Raw genomic sequence first — 27,378 nt, forward strand, 5'->3', positions numbered from 1 at the left:
AGAAAATAAGCTTATTTTCAGATGACACCTTGCTAACAAACAAACAAAAATCCATTGGAAAATATGCAGGTAATAGAAACACATTTGGATTTTTGGGGGGAGAAATAACCGTGTTGCGAATTAATTGATTCAAATCAGAGATGATTATATTTAATTATGACGAAGATGAAAAATGAAAAATTTTGAAGGAAAAAAATAGATATAAAACTAAGAAATGTAATAAAGTATTTGGGAATAAATAGAACAAGAAACTTAGAAAATTTAGAACAAGAGAAAAATTAAAGAATGAAATTAAAGAGTGAAATTAAGGAAAATCTGGAGGAATATAAGAAAATTAAGCTTTCATGGTTTGGAAGAATAGTGATAATTTAAATGAAAATTTTGTCTAGAATTTTTTTTCATTTAAAATGTTATCAATTAAGATATCAGACATAGAGCTAAAGGGTTGGCAAAATATGATCAAAAGATTTTGTAACTGGGGTAATAAACCCAGAATTAATAAACCCCCAAAATAGGTGGACTGGGTCTCCCCAACATAAAGTTATATTATATAGCAAATCAGTTAAGATATATTATAGATGGGATAATGTAACAAGGAGAGTGAGAGTGGTACACAGGAAATGAGGGAGAAGTTAGTGAATATATTTTTTATCAAACCAAATAGGCAATGGTGGCAGAATATTGAAAATCCCTTATTAAGAAACATTATTGAGATATGGGCGAAATATAAAGGAAATTTGGTACCAGTAAATTCCCCACTAACTCTGGTGGTAGTGATAGAAGATTTCTCAGTAAATTGAAAAAAGGAAATTGAAAAAGTGAAAAAGAAGAAAAGACTTAAAATAAAGGATTGGGTGGAGAAAAGAAAATTACTATAAGTTAGTATGGAGATGGTACTGCACATCATTAAATCAATTAAAGAAGGAATATTTGGCGTTATGTTGGAGGGGATGCCAGGATGACTTACATTCACATGTGGTGGAGGTGTAAATACATACAAACTTTTTGGCAAAGGGTATTTAAGGAGATAACAGAAATCAGAGGGTTAAAGCTGACCAAAAGTCCAGTTTACAATGTGGTGGAAGATTTGCAGGCTATGAAAGACTTGCTCACAAATGTATTGACAGCTGCACAAGTTATTATAACTAGGAAGTGGAAGGGGCAAGCAGAATATAAAATGGAAGAATGGTGTAAAGAGGTGTGGGATATAGTTATTAATGATAAATTAACATGTGCTATTAAGGTAAGATGGGGAATATGTAGGAGAAATGATTTTGAGGAGATATGGAAGGTATTTGTTAGATAGTTAGATAGTTATAATGGAATGGTCTCGGGGGTGGGGTGCACATTTTTATTTCTATTTATTTATTTATTATTACTTTGTTACAACAACAACAACAACAGAAGTAAAATTGTGAAAGCCTGTGTCTCTATTATTTATTGTAAGCAATAAAGGTCATGGCCACTTTCAGCCCCCTCCCCCCTCCAAAAGGTAGGCTGGTAGAAGTGGAAGAGGACAGCTCAGGGTAGGAAATGTGAAGATGAGGGATCGAGAGTGTTGTGAAAGGTGGGGGGGGGGATGAAGTACACCAGTCACAGGTGATCTCCTGTCCTTGCTTTTATTGGGTGGGAGGAGAGGCAGCCACTAAAAATACTTGCCTTGAGCTCCTTGGAGGAAAGACGTGATAGAAAGATGGTAAACAAAAAGAACACAGTGGTAAATATGGTTAGAATAAGAACTTTTGCCAATACTGCAAATCACTTGTGGGTCCTGATCCAGCTTTTGTCGCCCCCTGGCCTGACGGCTCTTGCGGGAAACTGACAGGCCTCTGTTATGGGGCGCCAGTTTGGGGGAGTGGTTCGGGACGGACTAGGACCTGGGAAAGACCAGGGTTCAAATCTCCCCTCAGCAATCAAGCCCCCCGGTGCCTCCCAGCCGAACCAGGGTTGTTGCGGGGATTCAGGTGAGGAGGGGGAGAACCAGATCTAAGCAAAGCCCTTTTGCCAATACTGCAAATCCCCTAGAGATCTACCTGCAGATCCTGCTTGAGCTTTGTCTAGGGGGGTCGAGAGGTGAGCCCTGTGTCCGAACATTCAATGCATTCATATCCGCCTTTTATCCTAAGGTTGCAACAACTTCAAAATGCAACTTGATGCAGCAGCAGGTTCATCTCTGCTTAGGCGGGGGGCCGTTTCGTTCCTCCGCTCCCCCGGCCCGGCTCCTCTGGCAGGAGGCTCCCTCGTTCGGAGCTGCTCTTGCTGGGCGGATCCGCGGCTGCTTCCCGCTTGGGGCGCCGGAGTCGCCCTCCCGGCAGAGCTCCCTGGTGCATCCGAGTGAAAGGCGGGAGGGAGAAGGACTCGCCCAGGGTCCGATCGGGGCGTCCACACGACCGGCGCGAATTGGTCCCCGGGGAGGGGAGGGGAGAGGGCCTCCTCTGAATCCCCTGAACTCGAGGGCGGGGTTGGGGAGGGCCGCAAAAAACCCATAGTATACATATGCCATGGGGCCTGAATATGCACTCTGACTATTCCTAACTTTATGGATAATGGTAACATTAATTTATAATTTAAGATGTTTTGAAATCAGTAAATTATATGTGGGAGTTATGTCCTATTAAAATATAGAGTTGTCGATGTCATTATGTGAAGAGGAGCGAGAAACAAACATTATTTTTTTAAAAAACGTGCGTATTTCACATCTTGATGCCTTCATATACCTGGGAGTAAGCTGCACGGATTTCAGAGAAGCACGCATAGGCATGCATAATACCAAACAAGTGTAATCCTATCCTAATAGAACAATATAATGCTGTTCTATGAAACTATAAATACTAAATATATACTAAATAAAGTGGCTAGACCTTAAGGTAGCCCACTCCTTGAAGGAAAAGTCTACCAAGCAGTTCTGGGCCATAGTTTCGTTAGCAGGGATTGAGCTGGTGTAGATTTTATTGAAACAACTTCAGTTGGTTTAAAAGTTCAAATGTTTCACTAAATTTCTGGTTTGCCTGACGAAGATTTCTGTGTAATAATAAAACCTGCACGCGCTACCAACTAAAGACGATTTCTGTCACCAAATTTACTTTGTGTACATGGCCATCGGAACAGCTTCTGGCTATGCTAGAAAGTCCCTTTCCCACACGCCGCATCCCCATCGTTTTTTAAAAAAGATGTGGGGAGAGAAAAAGATTTAAATATATGGAGAGGAGGTCACGGAATTAGCTCTGTTAGGAGCCTTGTGTCTATTAATTTCTGGCGCCTCGCAAACCAGGAGAGCCGAAAGGCTTCTGGTTTCAGAGAAGTGAACTGAAATCAGAAACCTTTCGTTTGAATAAAATTAGGGGTGAGTTGCATCCGGTTTAATTGTTAAAAAAATAACATCCAAAACATTCCCCAGGTTTTTATTCCTGCCACTTTTAATTAACGGATTTTAAAAAGAAACACAGAGGGTTTAAAAAAAAAATCCAAACGAAGGAACCTTCTCTTCGGAAACGTGTTTCCAAATTCAAGAAGCGCTTGGAACGCGTGGAGTTGCGGGTAGTTCTGTTTCTTATAAGGCTGGCCGGGGCGAGAAAAAAATAAACAAATTTTCTAGGCGGATTGTTGCGGCTTCTCCGAGTCCCGAGGCTGCAACATGACAGGAGTTTAACCATTTCCATGGGTCAAGTAAGCAGCGGGGAGAAAGTTGTGATTTTAAAAACACAGTAAATGAACTGGGATAAAACATCAAGAAATCTAGAAAATATGCCAGTATTTGCCTAGGGAAGGAAACGGGGAAGAGAAAATACGAAAGAAAAACATGGACTTTTCCGCGCTTTCTAGCGCCATCCTACGCATGCAGATTCCAAAGCCGCCCCCACAGCCCGAAAGCGCCGTCCGGGTTGCGCAGCGCTGGGGGAACGAGGGAGAGACTTGGGGGGACTTACTTCTGGGGGAGGATGCTGCTGTGGGGCTGCGCTCTCGCCCGCGCTTCCCGAGGAGGAGAGGCCATCGGGTCGGGGGACCCTGAGCTCGGCGCCTGCCTGCCTGCCTGCCTGCCTTGGTCTCTCTGGCTGGGCGCTGCCTCTCCGCCGGTCGCAGGAGGATCCGGCCGGGATTCCGGGCCCGGGGAGGGGAGTGGGCGGCCCCTCGCCCTGGGAAAGGCGGCGGGGTGGCCGGCCAGAAGCGCCTGTCTGCGGCCGGGTCCAGGGCTGCCCATTCGAGGCGAGAGGGAGCGGGAGGCGGAGGGAGGCGGAGGGGAAGCCCGGCTTCTGGATCCCCCCTCCCCTCCCCTCCCCTCTTCCCCGGGATCTGGGCGGGCGGGCCTTGGCGCCCGGGCTCCGCGTCCCATTGTTCAGGGCGGGCCAATCCGCGCGGGGCGCCGTCCTCTCGGCCAATGGCCTCCGGGGCGCCGGAGCAGCGGGGGAGGTCAGCGCCCCGCCCCGGCCGGGAGGGGGTGGTCGGGGCGTGCTGACGTCATGCTGCGCCCGGGCCCTCCCCGCGCGGCGGGGCTGGAAGAGTTAGTCGGGCGGCGCAGGCGGCGGGGCTGGGCAGCGCGTGGACCCCCGCCCCCCTTCCGCGTCCCCGCACTTCCCCGCCTCGCCTTCTGCATGGTGGACCTTCTTTTCCCTTCTTCCTTCCCGGGTGCTATGGGGGATCCTTCCAAAAGTAAGTGGCTCCCGCTCTTCCTCTCTCTTTGGTCGGGATCCTGTGCGTAGAGATTTGGGTGCATCGGAATGTGGTTCCTGGCGAGGGGCTTTGCTTTTGCAGACCCCTTTGGCGGAGGGCGGGGAGATGGCCAAACATAACAGATATGCTGAAAGGGTCCCATCTATATATCTACGGCTATATATAGATATGCATTTATAAGCATAAATTTCCCCCTCTCCTTTACGCCACCGCTTGCCTTTTCGTTCCTGGATTCTTATCAAAACCTGGCAGTTGCAGAATTTGCTGCTGGTTTATTTTTAAACGAGCATGTTTTTATTCGGGGGCTTGTCGCCCAACACTTGAACGATCCTCCAGAAAACTGTAGGGAGAATTAGCAATAACTATAAAGATAGCAATTATGATAATACAACGAAGTCATGGAAAGATTCCCACATTCTCTTTCTCTTTTCTTCATTTCTTCTGGGCGTATTAAATACGTGGCCGTTTGCTTTTATTTTCTGCGGTGTAGTCGGAAAACAAAGTTATATGGGAAAGTCAAAGATGCAACATTCCCCGAGTTCTTCCGTTCTTCTTTTTACCCCCCTGCTTTGCTGGGGCGTTGATTTATAAAAGAGGTGCCGCCGCAGCACCCAAACCGGTGCCTGATTTGGGGTTAAATTATACGGATTGATTTGGTTTGGTGTTAGACTGATTGTTTTTTTTAAAAAGAAAACTTGTTTCCCGCCCCCCTTTCCAGAAAGTCCTGATGAGAGATTCTGTCCGTTCTTAGTGTCCTTTGCTCCTTTCCACCGGCAGAGAAACCCGGGATTGCCATGTGCGTGGGCTGCGGGAGCGAAATCCACGACCAGTACATCCTGAAGGTCTCCCCGGACCTGGAGTGGCACGCGGCGTGCCTGAAATGCGCGGATTGTAGCCAGTATTTGGACGAGACCTGCACTTGTTTTGTGAGAGATGGCAAAACGTACTGTAAAAGGGATTATATCAGGTGATGCTCACCTCCCCCCCCCCTCGGAGCGGGGCGCCCACCGAGCGGAAGGAAAAACACGCCTAGCAAATCCACTTGCCCCCCCCCCGCTTCCCTTTCGTTTTCTTTCCTCCTCTTCGGAGCCTTTTTGGTCACACAACCCCCTTTTATTTATTCGATTAATTGTTTGCAAATGTTTGCTTTATTCTGGCAAATTTCTTCTCCCCCTACCCTCTCCTCTCTATGTTGTTGAAATCTTGCTTGCGGTGGGGGGGGGGGATTTCAGGCCACAGAGGATGGAGGGATGTCTTTTTGGTCTTTGAACTCAGGACGGCCGGAAGTCCAGAGAAAGACTCGCCTGTGGAAGTCTCATTTTTCACAATCCTCTCTTGGTGGTTTCCCACCCGACAGATGCGATAAGAGCGAGACATTTCACATAGAGTTCGGAGGGAGGGAAAGCGGGGGATTTCATAGATTTGTAGAGTTGGAAAGGCTCCCAAGGGTCATCTAGTCCAACCATTTTCTTATATTGCCCCAGCTTATCCTAAGCGGTGCCGCTTATTTGTTTTTTCATTTCCGATCTACGCTGTGCCAAGCTTTGCCTGGGTCAGACATGCCAGCCGGACAAATTCCTGGGCACCCTAAAGCAAACCCCAAAGCCAGCTTGGCAAGAAGGACGGCTCATAACCAGTGTGCCAATGGGAAGGCGGAACGGACTCTCGGTAACTGAGTCCGAGAGAGGCCGATTCTTCTTATTTTATTATTCTTAATTTGGCACCACTCATCTGCAACTTAGGTCTCTGTCTGAAGAGACTTGAAATCTGAATCGTTATTCATCATAGTATACCATAAGAGCTGCCGAGCTGAAGTTGCCCGTTATTAAGTTCGCGGCTTGGGCAGCCTAGGTCCCCGCCTCGAGGAGCTTACAAATCTTCAAATGTTTAACGATGGATCCCTTTACGGATAGCCTTTGAGTATCCCTAATAGCAGCCTTCCAAGAGGCCGCCAGGGCTGGTTCTTCCCTCCTTATTGCTGCCTGTCGTTAAACGAGCGGAGGGAAACGCCAGGTTCCTGCCCGGAGGAGGTTGCGGGGTAACTGCGGAGCAGCCCGCGCCGCTCACCTGAGCCTCCCTTGGCCGCCCTGGTAGCACAGAATGGGAGGGCCGGGAGGGTCCCCAGGGCCACCTAGTCCCTGCCAGGCCGCGGGGGGGTTGCGAGGGGTGGGGAGCCCGTGGTGCCCCCCGCCCGCTGACGGCTGCCCCCTCCCTCCCTCCCCGCAGGCTCTTCGGCATCAAGTGCGCCAAGTGCGCGTCGGGCTTCAGCAGCAGCGACCTGGTGATGCGCGCCCGGGACAACGTCTACCACCTGGAGTGCTTCCGTTGCTCGGTGTGCAGCCGGCAGCTCCTGCCGGGAGACGAGTTCTCGCTGCGGGACCACGAGCTGCTCTGCCGCGCAGACCACAGCCTCCTCGTCGACCGGGCCGGGTCGGCCGAGAGCCCCCCGCGCAGCCCCGGACACCTCCAAGGCGCCCGGCAGGGCCTCCAGCTCGCAGGTAGGCGGCGCCCCAGCAGAGAACCGGGGAACTGGAGAGCTGGAAGGGACTCCCAGGGTCATCTAGTCCAACCCCCTGCAATGTAGAAACCTCAGCTAAGCTCCTTCCTTCCTTCCTTCCTTCCTTCCTTCCTTCCTTCCTTCCTTCCTTCCTTCCTTCCTTCCTTCCCTCCCTCCGCCCTGACTCCTATCTCACTTTCCCCCTCTTTTCCTTCGTTTCTGATTCTCTCTTTTCTCTGTCCACAACCCCCCCACGCCCTTCCGCACTTCGTCTTCTAGCCTCCCCGCCACCTCTTTTCCCAACCTCCGCAACAACCGACGGAACTCTTTCTGTCCTAGGAGTCTTTCCAAACAGCAGACCCTTTCTGGATCCACCCATGCACTCTACACACACGTGTATTGAGGCTCCTTTCAGACGAACAGATGGATTTAGCTTTAGGAGACCGAATGCAAGCACTTCTGCTGTTACCAACAGGTCAGGGGAGGCGCAAAAGTACCCCAGAAGGCGAACCAAATAGTGAAGATCCTTTGCCCCCAAGCGCTTGCAAAATGGAGTAGGACAGAGAAAATGAAAGGAGGAACAAGGACCTCGCTCTCCCGTCCCCGCGTCTCTTGCCCTTTTCTGCCAGCCAGGGAGGGGACTCCAAAACTTCCCTGGGGGAAACGGAGAGAATCTTGCCACCTATCCAGAGTTAGGAAGGAGCATATGTCCCAGACTTTTGATACTCTCCAGCTCTGGTCTGATGGGAGCCCCCCGTGTCGTCCCCCCCGCACTTAATCTTGCTTTGTTCAGTTAGCCTCTTTTAAACCTACAGAGAAGACATGCGGAGGTGATGGTGAACCCACTGACCCCCCAAAAAATCAATACTTTGAAGAAAGTAGATCCTGCTCACTTCCAGGGAATGTCCTGTGAGTGCGACACCTTGAAAGCAGTCTCCTTTAAGAACCCCGGGAACTGTAGTTCAGCGCATCCAAGCACTGCAGTTCCCAGGTCATTTGCGGGCTGTGTGTGTGTGTGTGTGTGTGTGTGTGTGTGTGCTTTAAATGGTGGCCACACAGACTTAGGAGTGTTGGGTGAATGGATTCTGTCTGAATCCGTTCCTCCAGTCTCTCCCAGTGGCAAACTTTGGTCCTAGTCCCCCTCCCCCAGTTGCACACGTGAATAACAATATAGGCAGGGAGGTCCAAAATAGAGGGGGAGAGCTTCCAGATTTTGTTGAAGGCGCTGGTTCTCGTCCTGCGTTTGGACCTCGTTGGACAGCCCAGTCTCCACAGCTGGGGGCTTTTTAGGAAAACCAGATGAAATATACCCCTCCAGGCCTGGGCAGGGGGCTTCCCTTCTGAGCGACGTCTCTGCCAGCCTCGGAGTGGAGGCAAAGTAACCCTCTCGGTTTCTCTCGCGCACCCGCTGGGGGAACGCCTCCCTCGCCCACTCCGTGGAGAAAAGGGGGCCGCGGAAGAGCGAGCACATGCAGCCTGCAGCCAAGTTTCTTTTCAGACCTAAACCCCCAAGCAGAGTTGATTCGAGTTGCCAGGCAGGCAAGTCCCGCTAAATGGGCAGGAGGACTTGCTTCTTCAGGAAACAGGATCGGAGTGTAAACAAAGAAAGTTGTGCCTCGCACTCAATTTTAATTTATTAAATTAAATTTCAGATAACTATTGCTCCACGCGGGGCGGGGGAAATCCCAGCTCAACAGCACGGGAATTCCTTCTTTTGTGACTGTTGAATTAGTCCTAATAAAGGCACTATTGCCCCACGGTTAGTTTTCGGAATTAATGTATTACATACATACGTACGCACTCTTTTAGAATATTGGGATTTTAATTGCTTTTCACACGGGCTACTTAAATTTATTGCTTTAATGTAATTTTTGCAAATTGTCCTGGGATCTTAAGTGATTAAGGGGAGGAGGCGGGGTTAGAAACAGAAGAAAATATGTTTGTTTTACCCTTCTCACCCGCAAAACATTGATGCTGTTCATGTACTCTCGATTTAATCAGAGGCCATATATCAGGTTTGAAACAAAATTTGGGGAACAGCGCATAACCAGATTTCCGTTCATCTTTAAAACAAAAACAAAACAAAAACAAGAACAAAAATAGATTTCAAAAGTTAGACATAGGAACTCCTTTTACTATTCTTACAGCCCAAACCTCCCCGGATTTGCTTAGAGCTAAAGTCCTCCCTGGACAGCGAGGCTGGCTTTGCAACTGAACTGAGCAACACTCTGGTGTTTACGCAGAAGGACATTTCACTGCTCCATCCTGAGGCTTACTCTCGAGTAAGTGAATTAAACATTTCAGCCTCGAGTTCTCTGACGTTGGGCTCACTTACAAGGGAGCAAGCCAAATTCAATACAGTGAGGCTTACTCCCAAGTAGACATACATGCATAATAAGATTGTGCTGGCAATTCCTTAACACTGGGACAGTTCCTTCTTTCTTTCTTTCTTTCTTTCTTTCTTTCTTTCTTTCTTTCTTTCTTTCTTTCTTTCTTCCTTTCTTTCCTTCCTTCCTTCCTTCCTTCCTTCCTTCCTTCCTTCCTTCCTTCCTTCCTTCCTTCCTTCATCTCCAAACCACAGAAACTACCGTATATTGAGTTGTTGTAGGTTTTTTTATTAATTATTTTTATTATCATAATCATCTGTATGTGATGCATTGTACCTGTACCTTCCAAAGACGCGGGTTTAGAATAATATAGCAATCTAATAAACAGATAAATAAATAAATGATTTAGTTTTAAAAGCGTTGCGGTGGGATGACGACGACGACGACTCCTCATTTTTAATCCGTCTCTTAGCATTTGCCGCAAAGCGTCGGTCTGTTGCAGCCGGTCCCTCGCTCGGAGGCCGCGGCTCCCAGGGACGGAAAGTGCAGGCAATTCCGTTTGTCTCGGCTTTCCTCTCCCGCCGCCCGGTCCCCGCCCCCGACATCTGTTTTGTGTGACATCTGATGCGTCTCCTTTTAACGCCGGGCTGTCATCTGAGTCATTGCTGAGCTAAATCCCCCCGCCGACCCCCGCACACGCGCACCTTTTTAAAAGGACGTAAATATTCGAGGCCAACATTAGTTTGGGATTTGTTTAATAAAAAATAGAATAATAGTAATTATTGCAACAATCGGATTTATTGGTCTAAACTCTCTCTTTGGTGTAGCTTGATTTTTGCGCAGTCTGATCGATATTTGTGTGTGTGTGTGTGTGTGTGTGTGTGTGTGTGTGTGTGTACAGAGACAAACCTTGCGAAATTCAAGCCCAGCCTCTCCTGAGACTGTCCAGTCCCTCTCCGACCCTCGGCTTGTGCGTTTGAAATGACATCTTTAACATTATTTGGAGAACCTGTGGAGTGTGTGTGGGGGGGGGGGACGGGGACACAAGGCCGAAAGTAATAATAATAATAATAATAATAATAATAATAATAATATTGCTACTACTCCTGCTACTATATTTTAATTTAAACATGTTTCTTTCAAGTTGGTCTTTTTCTGAGAAGATTCGTGGTTATTTGTTAGACTTTGCTAATAATAATAATAATAATAATGATAATGATATTACAGGAATAGCAACTTCCTGTACAACCTGTTTTTTAATTATTATTTTGATCTTCAAGGGGAAAGCTTTGCCTGATGGGGCTCCGGGCGGTGGCGGGGGTCGGGTTCGCCGCCCCTTGGTGCTGGGCGGAGAGGCGCCCTCCGCCGGGAGACGGGAGCCCCCTTCCTGGGCAGCGGCCGCTCCGGGCCGGGCCTGGGGAACCGAGGGGCAGCGGGGAGACTGTGCAAACGCTGCCCAGTGGTCTCCCTGCACCTTGTGGTGCGTTTTCGGGGGGGGGGGCGGTAATCCCTCCCAGAGACTTAGTTATGGGGTGTGCAATTATTGTACAACTAAATGGCAGTTTAGAAGCTGCGCGTTGCCGCGTTTGCCTTTCCGGCCCCGAGTTGAGCCTCTTCCTAGACTGCGGGGTGGGGGGCGTAGTAAAATTCCTCTGGTGTCTCAAGGAGGAGCTGCCAGTCCTGAGGTGCCAGTCACTCCCCCCCCTCCGAGAAAGGGCTCAGTTTTGCATTGTTGTTGTTGTTGTTGCTGCTGCTGCTGCTGTTAATTTTTTGTATCAATGTGACTTTCGCAAAGGCAGGTTCACTGACTGACTAATGATCTGCGAAGAACTAGGAAAAACAATTACTTTATTAATTATTTAGTTATTTATAAAAATATTTGTATACCCCTGTATCATATTACAGAAGTATACAAATATTTTACAGTTTACAGGAATATAAGACCATACAATAAGACCATTAAAATAAGTTAGAAACATTAGCCAGAAATAGTTTTGAACGTCTTAAAGAGCTCTCTGCGGCGGTGCATACACAATAAAATTGTAACTAAAACACATCTCAAAGCCACACAGGGCTTCTCGGTCTGGGACATGGGGGTGGCTTGAGCCCCGGAAGGCGCGCCCTTGAACGAGCTGGGCGGGTCGTCCCAACCTTTCCCGGGGGGGGGGGCGCAATCTTCCCTCCCCCCTCCTGATCAGCCTCTCCCCCGCCCCCTTCCCTCCCCGCAGATTCCGTGCCCGGGCGCCAACCCTCCTTGCGTCCCCACGTGCACAAGCAGGCGGAGAAGACGACGCGCGTGAGGACTGTGCTGAACGAGAAGCAGCTGCACACGCTGCGCACCTGCTACGCGGCCAACCCGCGGCCCGACGCGCTCATGAAGGAGCAGCTGGTGGAGATGACCGGCCTGAGCCCGCGCGTGATCCGCGTCTGGTTCCAGAACAAGCGCTGCAAAGACAAGAAGAAGTCCATCCTCATGAAGCAGCTCCAGCAGCAGCAGCACAGCGACAAAGCCGTAAGTGCCCCTTCCCTGACTCTGCACGTCTGAATAGCCCTCGCCCTCCCGGGGCCGCCAACTCCGGGCGCGCATCTTTGGCGCATTGAAATAAATGGCCGGCTCTTTCCTAGGGGGTCGGGAGAGCCCCCTCCATCTCGAGAGACCCAAGTCCCCAAGTCAGGGGGGGATTTCCTAGAGATTTCGGGGAGAGGATTTAAACTGGCTTCTGGACAGGCCTGATCCACCAGCACGAAGCCACGCTCTGCATCCGCGGGCGGTTTGACTTGGCCCAGTCTGCAGTGAAGACCTATGGCTTAAGGGGCGCAGGGCTTCCCTTCCTCTCTCCAGTCTCTCTCGTTTTTGAAAGGTGCTCGCCGGCACCTGAAGATGTAGGAAGATAAATGTTGTGTACGTGACAGTTGTAGAAGCTACATCCTTATAATCTGGTCTAATCGGAGCGAACCTCAAACGTGTATTAACAGGTTTCCAATTTCATCACAGCAGGTGGGGGACCACGGACTGTTTTAAAAGGCAAACTGTTTTGTTTTTGCGTTTCACATCACTAGGATCCCTCTCCCCTCCTGCTTAACACCCCTAGACACGCGCGCACACGTGTGTTTGGCAGTGTTTTGGATTACGTTTTATATAGATGGCAGTGCCTTGGTCTTTAAGATGCCACAAGACTCTTTCTCGTTTTTTGGTACAACAAAGTAAACAAGGCCCCCTTTCTCGAAGCTGGACTAGGAGAAGGTTTCATGACACCAGATCTCTTAATATATCATCCCTAATACAATGTGTCTCTAGAGCGTCCCTGGAAATGTATTCGGGTGAATTTTTTTAAAAAATAATAATCGAAAGTTCTTAAAAAACCAAGTGTTTTTTGAGCAAAATCTATTGCTAAATTAGTTTAGTTCCGATTAAATAAACTTGGCGCCCCATCTTAAAAATAGAACAACAGTAATGTTTTTGCTTTTAATATATAATCTATTTTTGAAGGGCGCTTGAAACCCACAAAGGGGCACATTAACAGATCCGGTGTCACGAACAGTGTAATCCTAGCCGTGTGCACTGAGAAGAAAGTCCTGTTTCGTTCCTTGGGACTTATTCCCGAGTCCCAGGTAAATCAGGTGCAATCCTAACCCCATTTTACCTGGGAGTAAGCGCCACTGAATTCGATTACACTTACTTTTGAGTAGACATGGTTGAAATTGTGTTGTTACTGGCTAAAGGCAATACCTCTATGAACACTTAATTGGGGTTTACTTCTGAGTAGCCGGGAATAGGCTTGTGCTACTTCAATATACGAGCCGGAAAAGTCTTTCTGCCCACACCGCCGCGGCAAACCACTGTAATCTTACTCGGAATATAGGGAACAGTATTATTGCCTCTGTTTACAGGGCTTTTGTAGGACAGAAATATTGTGAAGGCTGCTGCTCAATGCCCAGCTATGTGGGAGCGTGTCCCCATTGAAACGTCCGAGTAAACGGGCACAGACTGGGGCTGCGCAGGACTCTATAACGAAAAAGGTTACATAGTCCACGAGTGGAGGGTCGCTCCCAGGTCTACAATTAGGATTCTCAGAAAGGTGCTCTGTGCGTGAACTACATTGAAATGAATGGGAAAGATGCAATAACTCTCAATGTGTGGAATAATTACACGGTGGATTTTGTCATTCCATCTATACTGTTATGGGAAACCATCTAAATGCATCCATTTATTGTTAAAATGAAGTATAACAAAACCACAACCACCATTTCCCCGCTTTCCCCTTCTAGAACAATTGTCACTTTTCTGCTGTAATGAAATTGGCGAGGAGAGGGAGGAGGGAGGAAATATATGGCTGCACATTAAGGCCAGGCCCGTTGACTTCCGTGGGCTTTGCCACGTGCCTGTTCCCGATGCCCTCCAGGGTCCGTCCTTCCTTCCTTCCTTCCTTCCTTCCTTCCTTCCTTCCTTCCTTCCTTCCTTCCAGACGCGCAAACGGGTCTCCGCGAAAGGGGCGAGCTGGGGAGCAGAGCGAGGCTCGCGCAGGGTCAGGGCGACAGAGTTCGCAACCTCGGGCACTTCGCTTTCGTTTTCGCGGGAGACGGTTATCGGCACAGCAGGGAACACTTTGCTCCTGGAATGTTATCACTCATATTGTTTTTATTATTGATTAATTAATAATTACCCCGGTGGCATTAAATATTGCATCTTCCCCTGGTGGTTCACCCCCAGCCCCAAAATACTTTTAATTGGCTTCAAAACCATGTTCATGGGCGTTGTAGAAAATGACAGCAGGAAGCTCCAGCCTTGAGGGGAGGCACTTTCTTAGGGATTTTGTCCGGAGAGAACCCTCTTTTGATTGGGTTTCATGCAAAACTTCCAGGCAAGCTCAAGCAAATTAAAAAGAATGAGAAGATAATGCTAATTTAAACTGCTTCTTGGCTCCCCCCCCCTCCCGCCCAGAGCAATTATTAGTGCCACCACCCATATAATTCCAGTTAAGGCTCTGCAGCAAATATACCAGCAGATAATGTCATCATAAATAAATCCTATTACTTTTAATAGATTAAATTAATATATTAAAATTATGTTTGAAAAATGAATCAAAATTTAGCCCCCACCTCTTTTGTTTGCCTTTTAAACTCTTTAGAAAACTACTATATGTGACTTAGGCAGTGTGGCGTAGTGGTTAGGACTAGCACTGGGAGAGCAGGGTTCAACTCCCCTGCTTGGTCGTGAATCTCACCGGGTGGACTTGGGGCTCAGTCGCTGCCTTTCAGCCCAGTCTACCTTGCAGGGATGGCTTGGGGCATTAAGGAGGAGGGGCAGAACCATGTGACCACCTTGAGCTTCTTGGAGCAAAAAGAAATGCCAGTGAATAAACAAACTTTTTGCTCTTCCCTATAAATAACTGTGAAGCATATTTGATCTGGGTAAGGGGTTTGAGGTGGGGGAGGCGAAAGCCTTGAGAGGAGTGGGATCAGGAAGGCGGGCAGGAGACGTATCTTGACCATCAGAGGTGGAAGTGTTGCTTAATTTCTCTAGAAACCAAAGCATTTAATGTTCATTCCATTACTGCCACAGATCAAACTGAGAGGGAGAGGGAAGAGCGCTTGCTCTCCTTGTGGCAAAGTGGAAAAACCAACTGCTGCCCTTCTGGGAAAATATGTTATTGCTGGTGAAGCCAGTTTGGTTATTATAAAGGATTTGGATTGGGGCAGGAGGAGAATAAAGGGAAACTTTCTTTCACTCTCCTCCCTCCTTACTGCCAGATTTTGTAGGCTAATCCAGCATTAATTAATGATTAATTGCTGATTAGCCCCTCCCCCATTTGGGTTCTTCCACTTCTTTCTGTTGTCCATTCTTCCCTGATATGGAGCACTTTGGAAGAGAATTCTCCTCCCCCTAACCCAGGCTTCCTCAACCTCGGCCCTCCAGATGTTTTTGGCCTACAACTCCCATGATCCCTAGCTAGCAGGACCAGTGGTCAGGGATGATGGGAATTGTAGTCTCAAAACATCTGGAGGGCCAAGGTACATCCCTTTTGCCATCATAAGCAGCTGCAAATTGGGTTTTTCCAAAACACACCAGCCTTCCAACTGAGTATCAGTGGGGGGGGGGGTTGAGGTGGGGCTCAGTCCAAGGCTTTGCAAAATACCAAGTAATATGAAACAGGAGATTGTCCCTGAACATGTCAAGAATTCTTGCTACTGAGCAGCCATAATCAGCCCCTTTACACTCAGCATCCGGGGGCATGGCGGGCATGGCTTATCACAAGGGTGAGCAAAAGGTAGATCGGGATCTACTGACAAGATCCCTGAGGTGACTTGCAATGGATCTGAAAAAGTTTCTGACAACACATATGCAGATACCCTAGTCTTTCCGTGGGTGTTTTTGGGGGTGGGGTGGGAAGAGACCTCCATAAATTGCTTTGTCAGTACATTTGAGTCTTAGAAATTGTTTTGCTTCATTGTAAAGTCTTGTGACTATATAGTTTTTTAAAAGAACCAGGGGTGATTTGCTATTATTGATCTGTAGCGCATGGCTGGATGTGACATTGGGACATGATGATGCACCCAAGTCTGTCACTGCTGCCAGGTTCTTCCTCTGGGAACAGGTGGGTTGGGCTGAGTCTTTGCTGACTGTTCCTTTCTTTTCACTCCTCCACAAGAGCCTTCAGGGTCTGACTGGGACTCCACTGGTGGCCGGCAGCCCAATCCGCCATGACAGCGCTGTGCAGGGCAACGCAGTGGAGGTGCAAACCTATCAGCCCCCCTGGAAAGCACTCAGTGACTTCGCCTTGCAGAGCGACTTGGACCAGCCAGCCTTCCAGCAACTGGTAAGGGACCGGGAGAGGTGGGAACACACAGCCAAGAGGACCAGGTCTTCCTTTGAACCAGCTTGGGAGCAGAGTGGGGAAGGCGCACCTTCGTGGCCTTTGTGGCTCAAGCCTAATAAAAACATCGTCACCCACTCCCAGACTGTATGTGAGCGGTTGATTCCTCCTTAAACGCTGTGCCCTCTACCACACGTGGGGACAGTCAGGTTGCTTTGGGGGCACAGGGAAGGCCATGTGGGGCACACAGCTCTGTACTGCAGCTCCCTGCACACAGGCCCAGCACCTTCCACCAGCCAGCTGCCTCACTCTGCACCGTGGCTCCGCTGGCCCGCCTCGTTCCCTTGACACCCAGCTCACCTCCCTGACTGGGACGCATCTCCTAAGCAAGCCTGCTTCAACCCAAAGTCTCCTCGGTGTTGACTCAGACTTTTGGGGATCAAAAGGAGGTTGGGAGGACGGTGGTTGACAGCCACAACACAAGAACCACCCGTGCTCTGTACTGTGGATTAAGCACTCTCGAACAATCACTACACTCTGTGTAGGATGAGGATCACTGTGGACATAAGTGGGAAGATGGAGAGGGCAGGAATTGAGACCCCTTTAGCACTTTTTCCTGCTTTTGTGTGACAGGGAAAGAGCTCTTCAAATTGTGTTTTGTGGTGTGTTAAGTGATCTTGAGTGCAATCTCATCTGTGCTGGTGTGTTTGAAGTATGTGCTGCTTAATATAAATTCAAACTGGCCCTCTGGATGTATAAACGTATGTGAACAGGTACCTAAGTTTGGGTTCCCATTGCAACATCAGAGGACCCTTTAATGATTTGTTGGAGTACTTGCACCATTAGTTAAAGCGGAGTTAGGATGGAGTTGCATCAAGAACCGCCCCAATGCAGCGTCACCAAATGTGATCCTATGTTGGCATCATGAGCAGATGTTTAGGATTGTGGTGTAAGATGCACTTACCTGTACATTTGGGGCAGAGTCTTCAGGCAATGGTAGATGCCTAGACAAAATGGGGAAGGGGCACAGCCCAGCAGTAGGGCATGCAGAAGGTCCCAGGTTCAATCCCCAGTATCTCCAGTTAGAGCTGGGAGACACCCTACCTGCAACCCTGGGCTGCTGCTGCCAGTCAGTGTAAACAATATTGAACTAGGTGGACCAGCGGTATGAAGAAGGCAGCTTACTGTGCTCACAGAACTGTGTGATAAATAAGTTGCTGTGATGTATTTGAAAGAAAGGCCTTATCCCCTACCTGAATACACCAGAATAAGGTCATGTTAATGCTTGAGGAAGAGGGATAATTCTGGAGGGAGAGAGATGTAAATACAAAATGTCAACTCCGTGTTGGACTGAGGCTGCAGTTTTGTCAAATACTTAGCACAGGCACACTGAAAACGTAAAGGTTAGTTCACTTCAACTTGCCTGTTGAGTAGGCATAGGCAAACTGGGCCCTCCAGATGTTAGAATCATAGAATCATAGAGTTGGAAGAGACCACAAGGGCCATCGAGTCCAACCCCCTGCCAAGCAGGAAACACCATCAGAGCACTCCTGACATATGGTTGTCAAGCCTCTGCTTAAAGACCTCCAAAGGAGGAGACTCCACCACACTCCTTGGCAGCAAATTCCACTGTCGAACAGCTCTTACTGTCAGGAAGTTCTTCCTAATGTTTAGGTGGAATCTTCTTTCTTGTAGTTTGGATCCATTGCTCCGTGTCCGCTTCTCTGGAGCAGCAGAAAACAACCTTTCTCCCTCCTCTATGTGACATCCTTTTATATATTTGAACATGGCTATCATATCACCCCTTAACCTCCTCTTCTCTAGGCTAAACATGCCCAGCTCCCTTAGCCGTTCCTCATAAGGCATCGTTTCCAGGCCTTTGACCATTTTGGTTGCCCTCCTCTGGACACGTTCCAGTTTGTCAGTGTCCTTCTTGAACTGTGGTGCCCAGAACTGGACACAGTACTCCAGGTGAGGTCTGACCAGAGCAGAATACAGTGGCACTATTACTTCCCTTGATCTAGATGCTATACTCCTATTGATGCAGCCCAGAATTGCATTGGCTTTTTTAGCTGCCGCGTCACACTGTTGGCTCATGTCAAGTTTGTGGTCAACCAAGACTCCTAGATCCTTTTCACATGTACTGCTCTCAAGCCAGGTGTCACCCATCTTGTATTTGTGCCTCTCATTTTTTTTGCCCAAGTGCAATACTTTACATTTCTCCCTGTTAAAGTTCATCTTGTTTGTTTTGGCCCAGTTCTCTAATCTGTCAAGGTCGTTTTGAAGTGTGACCCTGTCCTCTGGGGTGTTAGCCACCCCTCCCAGTTTGGTGTCATCTGCAAATTTGATCAGGATGCCCTTGAGTCCATCATCCAAGTCGTTGATAAAGATGTTGAATAAGACCGGGCCCAAGACAGAACCCTGTGGCACCCCACTAGTCACTCTTCTCCAGGATGAAGAGGAACCATTGATGAGCACCCTTTGGGTTCGGTCAGTCAGCCAGTTACAAATCCACTGAGTGGTAGCATAGTCAAGACCGCATTTTACCAGCTTCTTTACAAGAATATCATGGGGCACCTTGTCAAATGCCTTGCTGAAATCAAGGTAGGCTACATCCACTGCGTTCCCTTCATCTACCAGGCTTGTAATTCTGTCAAAAAACGAGATCAGGTTAGTCTGACATGACTTATTTTTCAGAAATCCATGCTGACTATTGGTGATCACAGCATTCCTTTCTAGGTGTTCACAGACTGTTTGCTGAATGATCTGCTCCAGAATCTTCCCTGGTATTGATGTCAGACTGACTGGGCGGTAATTATTTGGGTCCTCTCTTTTCCCCTTTTTGAAAATAGGGACAACATTTGCCCTCCTCCAGTCTGCCGGGACTTCGCCTGTTCTCCAGGAATTCTCAAAGATGACTGCCAGTGGTTCTGAGATCACATCTGCCAGTTCTTTTAATACTCTTGGATGCAGTTCATCTGGCCCTGGAGACTTGAATACATTTAAACTAGCCAAGTATTCTTGTACTATCTCCTTAGTTATTCTGGGCTGTGTTTCCTCTGCTGAATCATTTGCTCCAAATTCTTCAGGTTGGGCATTGTTTTCTTTATCGGAGAAGACTGAGGCAAAGAAGGCATTGAGGAGTTCAGCCCTTTCTGTGTCCCCTGTTTGCATTTCACCATCTTCTCCTCTGAGTGACCCCACTGTTTCTTTGTTCTTCCTTTTGCTACGAACATACCCATAAAAGCCTTTTTTGTTGCTTTCAACCTCTCTAGCAAGCCTGAGTTCATTCTGTGCTTTAGCTTTTCTGACTTTGTGTCTACATGTGCTGGCTATTTGTTTGAATTCCTCTTTGGTGGTTTCCCCCCTTTTCCATTTTTTGTACACATCCTTTTTTTAATCTTAACTCAGTTAAAAGTTTTTTAGATAGCCACCCTGGCTTCTTTAGGCACCTTCCATGTTTCCGTCTCATTGGTATTGCCTGATGTTGTGCTTTTACTATCTCCCTCTTAACAAACTCCCTTTCCTTTTAGTATTACTGTCCATGGGATCTCACCCAGCACTTCCCTAAGTTTTATGAAGTTGGCTTTCTTAAAGTCAAGAAATTGAGTCCTAGTATCCTTGGCTGCTCCTTTCCGCTGTATAGTAAACTTCAGAAGAGCATGATCACTCGCGCCTAATGTTTTGGGACTACAGTGTCCATCATCCCTGACCACTGGTCCTGTTAGCTAGCGATGATGGGAGTTATGGTCCCAAAACATCTGGAGGGCCGAGTTTGCCTATGCCTGTTGTTGAGCATGCAGCGGCTTAACACCTTTCTAAACTATGCCTATTGCTGGTGAGCTGGTGAGCAAATGCCGGGTTCAGTCCTGGCATTTCCAGGGAGGGGTGGGAAGGATCTTTGCCTGAAGAGCCTCTGCCCGTCAGTGCAGGCGGGACTGTGCTGGAGGGACCAGTGTTCTGATTTGGTATAGATCAGCTTGCTATGAGTGAATTGGCCTCAGTTCATCAGCTGTGATGTTTTGCTGCAATGCCAAAACTGCACCACTGGATTCCAGTTTCCGTTGTTAGGTGTGCCAGGCTAATGGAAATGAACAGGCTTAAAATAGAGTTGTCCTCCTGCTGGATCACAGCTCAGAACTGCTGATGGGAAGCCCGTGAAACTGTATTGTTAATTACAAAGGGATACTGAGGAATGTGTGCCCATCGAAGGGTTGTCCCCCTCCTGATGCATTCTTTCCTGTATCTTGATTATGCTTTAGAGGATAATCAAAAATGAATCTGGTGCAATATTTAGTTAAGATAATGGAGAATTGAGACGGGTGAGCTGCCTGCATAATTAAATGGTCATTTGCTAGAAACGGAAGTGCCACTAAATGAAATATGGGTCCTATACATCAGTTTATGAAATATGGAGCCCGGCTCTGCATAGCTGCCACTGGAGCTTTGCCTAGACAGAGAGGAGTGTGCAGGAAGTCTGTCAAATTCCTTACAGAACAGTTTCCTCTTTGCAGGAGAAAGGCTCAAGGGGCTCTGCAACTGGAGACCGTGAGGGAAAGCATTATGTGCCGCTTTAACAGTCATGGCTTCTTCCCCAGAAACTGGGAACTGCAATTTCTTAAGGGTGCAGAGAGTTGATAGAATCCTCCCCTGTTCCCAAGAGCTACAGTTCCAGAGTTCATTGGGAAGAGGGATCAGCCGTTAAACCACTCTGGGAATTGTAGCGCTGTGGGGGAATGGGGATGATGTTGGGACAAAGGTGAAGGCCTCCCCTTCTACCCTCACCCCTCCCCTTCTGGTTTCCCAAGAGCCTTATGGAGGGAAAACCTGCTAGAGGAAGGAAGGGAAAGTGTTTTGTGCAGCCCAAGGGCCACATTTCCTTCTGGGTGCCATAAGCCAGTGCCAGGCAATGCAGGAGGGAAATGTGGCTGGGAAAAGGAGTATAAAATTTGCCTTTGCAGAGGGTCCAGTTGCTATACATTCACACACCCCTCTCTACCCCCCCCAAGTGGCAGGATCACGCTACAGTCAGGCAAGAGCACTTGACGAGTGTGCAGAGCAGGGCTGGGGTGCAAGGAATGTGGCCTGGGAACGGTCTTGAGGGCCAAATAGAGATGTTTGGGGGGCCACATTGGGCCCCAGGCCAGAGGTTCCCTCCTCTTGTGATACAGTATGGCAAGTTACCTGAATGGGTTGGAGAACACTCCAGACATCTAAATCAGTGGTACTGCTTGATAAATCTAGCCTGTTCAGACTGAATCTATGTTGTTGGAAAAGAGAGGGGTGGGAGGGAAAGGCATTGCGGCTAGAGATCCTCCATTGCTCTGCAAGCCTTCCACAAAACCACCTGAACAGAGCTCACAGACTACCAGCAACCCACAGACCAAAGTTTGTGAACTTCTGACCCTACGTAATAGGTGTGTTTAAGGAACTGTGCTTGAATTAATCAGTTCAAATAATTTCAAGCAGTGCCCTTTAATTGCACCCATTATTTAGGTCCATTATTCATGGGTTTGGTGAGTGAGTGAGATCTGGCCACAACTGATGAAGCTCAGATGATGAGCCCCCTACTTTCTCCCCATTATTTGAGTCCTTTTAGGAAATATATAGTGGCACACCTCACATTTGAATAATGAAGTGTTTGGGATCCTGGCAGTTTGGGAGAAGGTTCTTTACTCACAATATTCCTTTGGGAGTCCTCCGGCACATGAGGAGGACGTGCTCCTGTTCAGTTCCTTTTCATTCCACTGGATTGTGCTCCCGCTTTTCATACCAAGTGCGTGTAGGGATGTGAATAGACATGTGTAGATTTATTAGAGATTACCCTTCCTTCCTTCCTTCCTTCCTCACGTTTGTAAGTTCAGCAGAGTGCATCCCTTTGTAGCTTAAAAGTGAAGCTTAGACAGGTTAGTTTTAGCCTTTTAGTTTAAGTAATCCAGGATGCCTTAAGGCAGACTGGGTTCTCCTGGGATTTCCCCCTTAAAACAAAAATCATACAAACATTCTTGTAAAAGGTAAAAATAACATTTACTCATTCCACATTTCTGTTGCAGAATGACAGATACAGCAGCTTTGTTCAGACAGGCTTAAAATGGTAATTGAGTTAGATAGACATGCTTAAGTCTAGCTTAAGTCTAGCATGTCTGAGCAATGGAGCTCAGATATGCAGGTTGTTCTCACCTTTCTGACTTGGTGCTGAGATGAAGAGGTAAGAGTGAAGAGAGGCCAAAGAGCCAAGAGGAAGTGCCAAGCCTTGTGAGTAATTATACATGGCTATGCCCCCCCCCCCCGTCAGGGCACAGAGGGAGTGTCTGTCTCAGAGTTCTGTCTAGCAAACCTACAGGAAAACTCTGGGAGCTTCAGCTCTGATCATGTGCCTGTCTAGCAAACATGCCTTGTTGGTTTGACTGCCTTGTAAATATCCCACAGTGAGCTGCAAGAGTGCTTCAGGGAAGTGCGAAGAAGGGACTCTGGCAGGTCCCAAAGATGGGCAAGCCCTAACTAGGCTTTGGGGACCCTGCCAGAGCCTTATGCCTCCTTCCCAAAGCCTAGTGCTGCCTCACCTGGCCAGCTTTGGGAAGGCAGCATGAAGGCTGGGGGAGTGGCATCAAATGTTGCTGAGTGCTGCCCCAAAACACTTTTTGATATAATTCAAATCAACTATATCTTTTAAGCAGCTTCTCATTCTGCCTTCAGCTGTGTTTCAGTTTGCCCTGGCAACAAGGAAAGGGTTGGCAATATTAACTGATATCTGTTTTTGGGATGAGCTTTTGGGGGTTGGGGACCGTAGCATCTGCTTTGCATGCAGAAGGATATTAAAAAGGATCAGGCAGCACACTTTGGGAAAGGCTTTCTCTGCCTGAAACCTTGAAGAGTTGTTGTCGGAAGGAGTAGGCAATTCCAGTCCAGAGGGACAAATGGTCTCACCTGCTAGGAGACATGCTCCTAGGAGTTAAATTTTAAAAACTAAATAACTGGGGCAAATAAATTCCTGTATCTTTTCATCAATAAATATTCTCTGGGCGGCTTAAAATCATTTTAAAATAAAAATTAAAGTGAAAGAGCAACAGAGACAGGATAGAGCAGATTACAATCTGATTTAAACCACCAAACTCCCTGCGTGAATAAAGACATCTTCACCATCACCTGGTGTTACAAAGACCATAGAAAAGGTGTTGGCTGAGCCTCTTTGGGGAGTCTGTGTGGGATGAGTTTTAATGCAATTAAATTGCAGTTTATCCCTCCAGGCGCCTGCATGTGGGGGTTAAACAGAGTTTTAAAATCCCATCCTTGGAAGCAAAATAAAAAGCATAGGAGCTGTAAAATCTTGTTTTGAGCAAGTCCTGCTACAAAGTAAGTTGGATTCCCCATTCTTACCCCACTTAACAAAATATCAGGCAGCAACTTACTTTATTGGTTCACAGCAGTGGAAGCAGCAAAAACTATGCAGACAAAATACTTACAGTAAGCCCAGCTCCAGCGAGGGGAGGCATGTCTGCATCTGATGGGCGGGAGGGACAGGAGGTGCTCTGTTCTTTCCTCTCCAGGAGAGCAGGGCAAATGGCGCCACACAGAGCCCTCTCTGCTAACGTGTATCTGCCTCAGCAATCCAGCTCTGTGGTATTAGCGCCTTCTCATCCTAACTAGCAAGAATATGCTTTTGTTGGGTTTGGCAGCTCATCTCCCACAGTCTGTTCTATAGCTCAGGTCACCCCCCTTTGCACCTGCCCCAGTGGCATGTGTCCCTCCAGAAGGTTGCCTAGAAGGCAGTGCGGTCCCCGGCTCACTCCTGCTGCAAGATTGGCATCACTTGACTAATCCCCAACCTTGTCGCCCTCTCTCTCCGCCCCTGCAGGTCTCCTTCTCAGAGTCCGGCTCCTTGGGCAACTCATCTGGCAGCGACGTGACCTCCTTGTCCTCGCAGCTCCCCGATACCCCCAACAGCATGGTCCCCAGCCCGGTGGAAACGTGAGACGAGCCTCCTTTTACCACCCCCACCTCCCCATGGACTTTCGCATGCTCCTGATCCCTGCATGAGATCTCCTCAGCTCCGAGCAAACTCAACTCTTTAAATTATTATCTTTTATTTAAAACCCAGCTCCCCGATCGTTCCTAAACCATCATGGCTGTAAGCGGCACCCGCCTCTGGACTGCACCGCCCTCTCCAGCACACCGGGGGGGAGCAGAGCAAGACTCCCAAGGGATTCCGTGCCCCCACCCTCCGTGAATACCTCTTGATTGTACTAGGATGACTTTCCTGACTCATGTAATGGTAGCTTTAGAGTACGTTGTCTTTTTTAAAACAAACAAACAAACAAACAAACAAAACACACTTCATTGGAAAGAAGCAAACCTGATCGTCTTGGAATTGCCGGTGCCATTTGCCACGCTATGCCAGGAGCCTGGACAAATCTTGAACTCCCTTATATTTGTTTGCTGGCCCTGGAAGGGGGGATCTGTCTGTCTGTCTGTCTGTCTGTCTGTCTGTCTGTCTGTCTGTCTGTCTCTCTTTGTCTCTCTCTCTCTCTTTTTCCCTCCCCCCCTCCAAGACTGCATGATTGCTGGAAAACTATCTGCAAGACTTAAAGTATCCCCCACTTCTCTTGCCAATGTTAAATTATCTTCTGGATGGAGGTGAGGTTTGTTAGGCCATTGCAGACCAAAGTAAGTTATTGTTATTATTATTTATTGTTACAGCAGAAGATAAAATGGTTGGGATTGATATTTTGACCTTAATAATAAAAACGAACAAATACCTGATGAGAAAGTGCTGCAAGCCTGTGTGAATCATTGCCACACAGGATCAGAAGGCTGGGATTAAGGATCATCACTGCCGTCAAATATGGAGGCCACATGAACATTCCCTGTGTGTGTTTGTGTGGAATGAAGACATCTTAACACGGAAGGGTTTCCCCAGGTCAGACAGACTGGAACTATATGAAACCTGCTTCTCCTTCAGCCACACATCAGACTGGAAGCTTGTATGGGAGCTGGAGGCTCCACCGCCTTCCTGGCCCTGATCAGGCCCTGATCTGGGCAGGTGTGTCCATGCGTCTTCCCTCTCCTCCTCACTTCCCTGAATTCCTTGCTCCATGCATGTTTGGCTCTGGCCCCATGTGCTGCTGACATGTGGTCCCTAGAAGCTTGCCAGAAGGGAATGTGGCGCTTGGGTTGAAAAAGGGTCCCCAGCCCTGAACTACTCAGCAGTTTTCACAAATTGGTTCATGCTTTGAAGTGCCTCTGAGAAAGCCTAGTGCCAATTTTTGCAATGTGATGTGCTCAGAACCTGTCTTTTCCAGGGCTGGCATCTGCACAAGCTGACGTCTACCCACTCAGGATTTCAGTGGCACTTTCTGAATTGACGTATATGCACTTCGTGGTGGGAAGCTGCTCTTTGGATGTTTTCCTCTGTCTCTAAGCAGTGAAAGATTCTGGAGTTCTAGGCACTTACCCGGGGTTTGGTTTCCTTGGAATGAAGGTCAGCAGAGGCTGTGGTCTTTATTTGCACATATATGCAACCTCAGTGTGGGATGGAGGGACTCACTGCATCACCACCCCATGGAGATGTTGCTTCTCCATGAGTTACAGCTTTGGCTCCAGCACATTCAGGTCTCCGTGTCTCCAGCTTCCCGCCTGCTTCCAGCCTAGCTCCTACCTGGCAGCTAGGTGAGGGGTGGTGGTGGAAGAAGGCACCATCACTTAGTTGCAGCTATTGCAACTTGGCGGCTCCTTTTGGGATGCTGATGAGGACATTTAAGTGTTCGGCTAAGGTCTGACTAGTTCCACTTCTATTAGATTCCAACCCTCACTGGGTGCAGGACCCCAAGAACTGGAAGGGGCTCAAGGCATCATCTCTGTCACAGCACCAGTGCAAGGAAGCCTAAAGTCACCCCTGAAGCACTTAGAGCAGATCACTGGACACATGCGCAGTTCTGTGAGGAAGACTAAGGCTTCCTGATTAACAACCTCACAAAAGCCAGCAATCACAATAGTTCTTTGGAGGAATTCATGACAAACCAGATAGCTTAAAATTGTATTCTGTATAGCAAATGGAGAGTTTTTTATTTTAGTTTACAAAAATTTATAGGCCATTTGGTTGTAACAAAATGGGTTTATAATGGTCTTGTAGGAAGACCAGAAGCTGCCAGATATAGAGTCCAGCCTTTGGCCCATCTCTCTCCTCCCGGTCTACGGGGCCCGGCAGTGGCTCTCCAAGGCTTCAGCAAGGAGCTTTCCCCAGCCCTATTGAAAGGGTGTTAGGAGAGGCTGTAAGTCTATGGGGCGGATTTATTACATTGCAAATATCCTGCTTTTCTTTCATGGAGCTCAGGTGGATGTGAACAATCCTGTGGAGAAGGTTAGGCTGAGAGGGAGCGAGAGAGAGAGGCTGGACCAAGGTCTTTGCCTTCTGCTCAAGCTTGTCAGTTAGCTTCCTTTTGGTCAGTCATTCCATTTCCATTCCCACTTCCACTCTTTTCTGCCACTTGGAGGAGGACAGAAAGAGCACCAAGAAAGATAGTGAAGAAAGGCAGAGGAGAGAGAGTGTGTATCTGTTCAATGACCGTTATTTGAAATGCAATTATTTCTTTTCTTGCTATGTAGTCTTTATGGGAGAGGTTGCAACCCTCATTAAAAGCCTCCTCTGTCCCACAGTGGAGAAAAATACTGTTGGTCATATTGACTGCAGTAGCAGAGGCCTGACCTCCTGTGTTGCAGCAAACCTGGAACCAGCTTGCCTGGTGACTGAAACCACTGAGCCATCAGTGTGATCCTCCAAACATTTAGAAACGAAATATCGTTCATCTTTCACACTTGCAAGAAATGCCAAAGTCAAACCAGTCTCAGAGTCGTTTAAACCAATTGCACTTTCCCCCTTCCTATGCCATTAAATATTATTATTATTATTATTAAAAAACAAAGATCATGGCCACTGGGCCCATCACCTCCTGGCAAATAGAAGGGGAAGAAATGGAGGCAGTGAGAGATTTTACTTTCTTGGGCTCCATGATCACTGCAGATGGTGACAGCAGTCACGAAATTAAAAGACGCCTGCTCCTTGGGAGAAAGGCGA

The 27,378-nt window shown here is 48.0% G+C and overlaps 1 protein-coding gene across 3 annotated transcripts; it reads left to right on the forward strand.

The window, feature by feature from the left end:
* Positions 1-4,548: 4,548 nt before the first annotated feature.
* ISL2 (ISL LIM homeobox 2) lies at positions 4,549-25,088 on the forward strand. Of its 3 annotated transcripts, none has more exons than XM_083460783.1 (7): positions 4,549-4,647; positions 5,446-5,635; positions 6,895-7,166; positions 11,721-12,004; positions 16,143-16,310; positions 24,163-24,275; positions 24,406-25,088. In XM_083460783.1, exons 1-7 carry the CDS (start codon positions 4,590-4,592, stop codon positions 24,437-24,439), a joined length of 1,119 nt encoding a protein of 372 aa, XP_083316909.1. In that variant the 5' UTR covers positions 4,549-4,589; the 3' UTR covers positions 24,440-25,088. The 3 variants fall into 3 exon arrangements, with proteins under 3 accessions (XP_083316909.1, XP_083316910.1, XP_083316911.1); XM_083460785.1 differs by having other exon boundaries at positions 4,592-4,647; positions 5,387-5,635; XM_083460784.1 differs by lacking the exon at positions 24,406-25,088 and having other exon boundaries at positions 24,163-24,400.
* Positions 25,089-27,378: the final 2,290 nt, after the last annotated feature.

This window comes from Podarcis liolepis, assembly GCF_965112155.1.
Source record: "Podarcis liolepis genome assembly, chromosome: 9".
Lineage (NCBI taxonomy): Eukaryota > Metazoa > Chordata > Lepidosauria > Squamata > Lacertidae > Podarcis > Podarcis liolepis.

Excerpts from the sequence above, each read along its gene's own strand:
- ISL2 (XM_083460783.1), top strand. The coding sequence starts at position 4,590 with ATGGTGGACCTTCTTTTCCCTTCTTCCTTCCCGGGTGCTATGGGGGAT. Across the intron at positions 4,648-5,445 it reads TATGGGGGATCCTTCCAAAA|AGAAACCCGGGATTGCCATG; the intron begins GTAAGTGGCTCC and ends TTCCACCGGCAG. Across the intron at positions 5,636-6,894 it reads TGTAAAAGGGATTATATCAG|GCTCTTCGGCATCAAGTGCG; the intron begins GTGATGCTCACC and ends CCCTCCCCGCAG.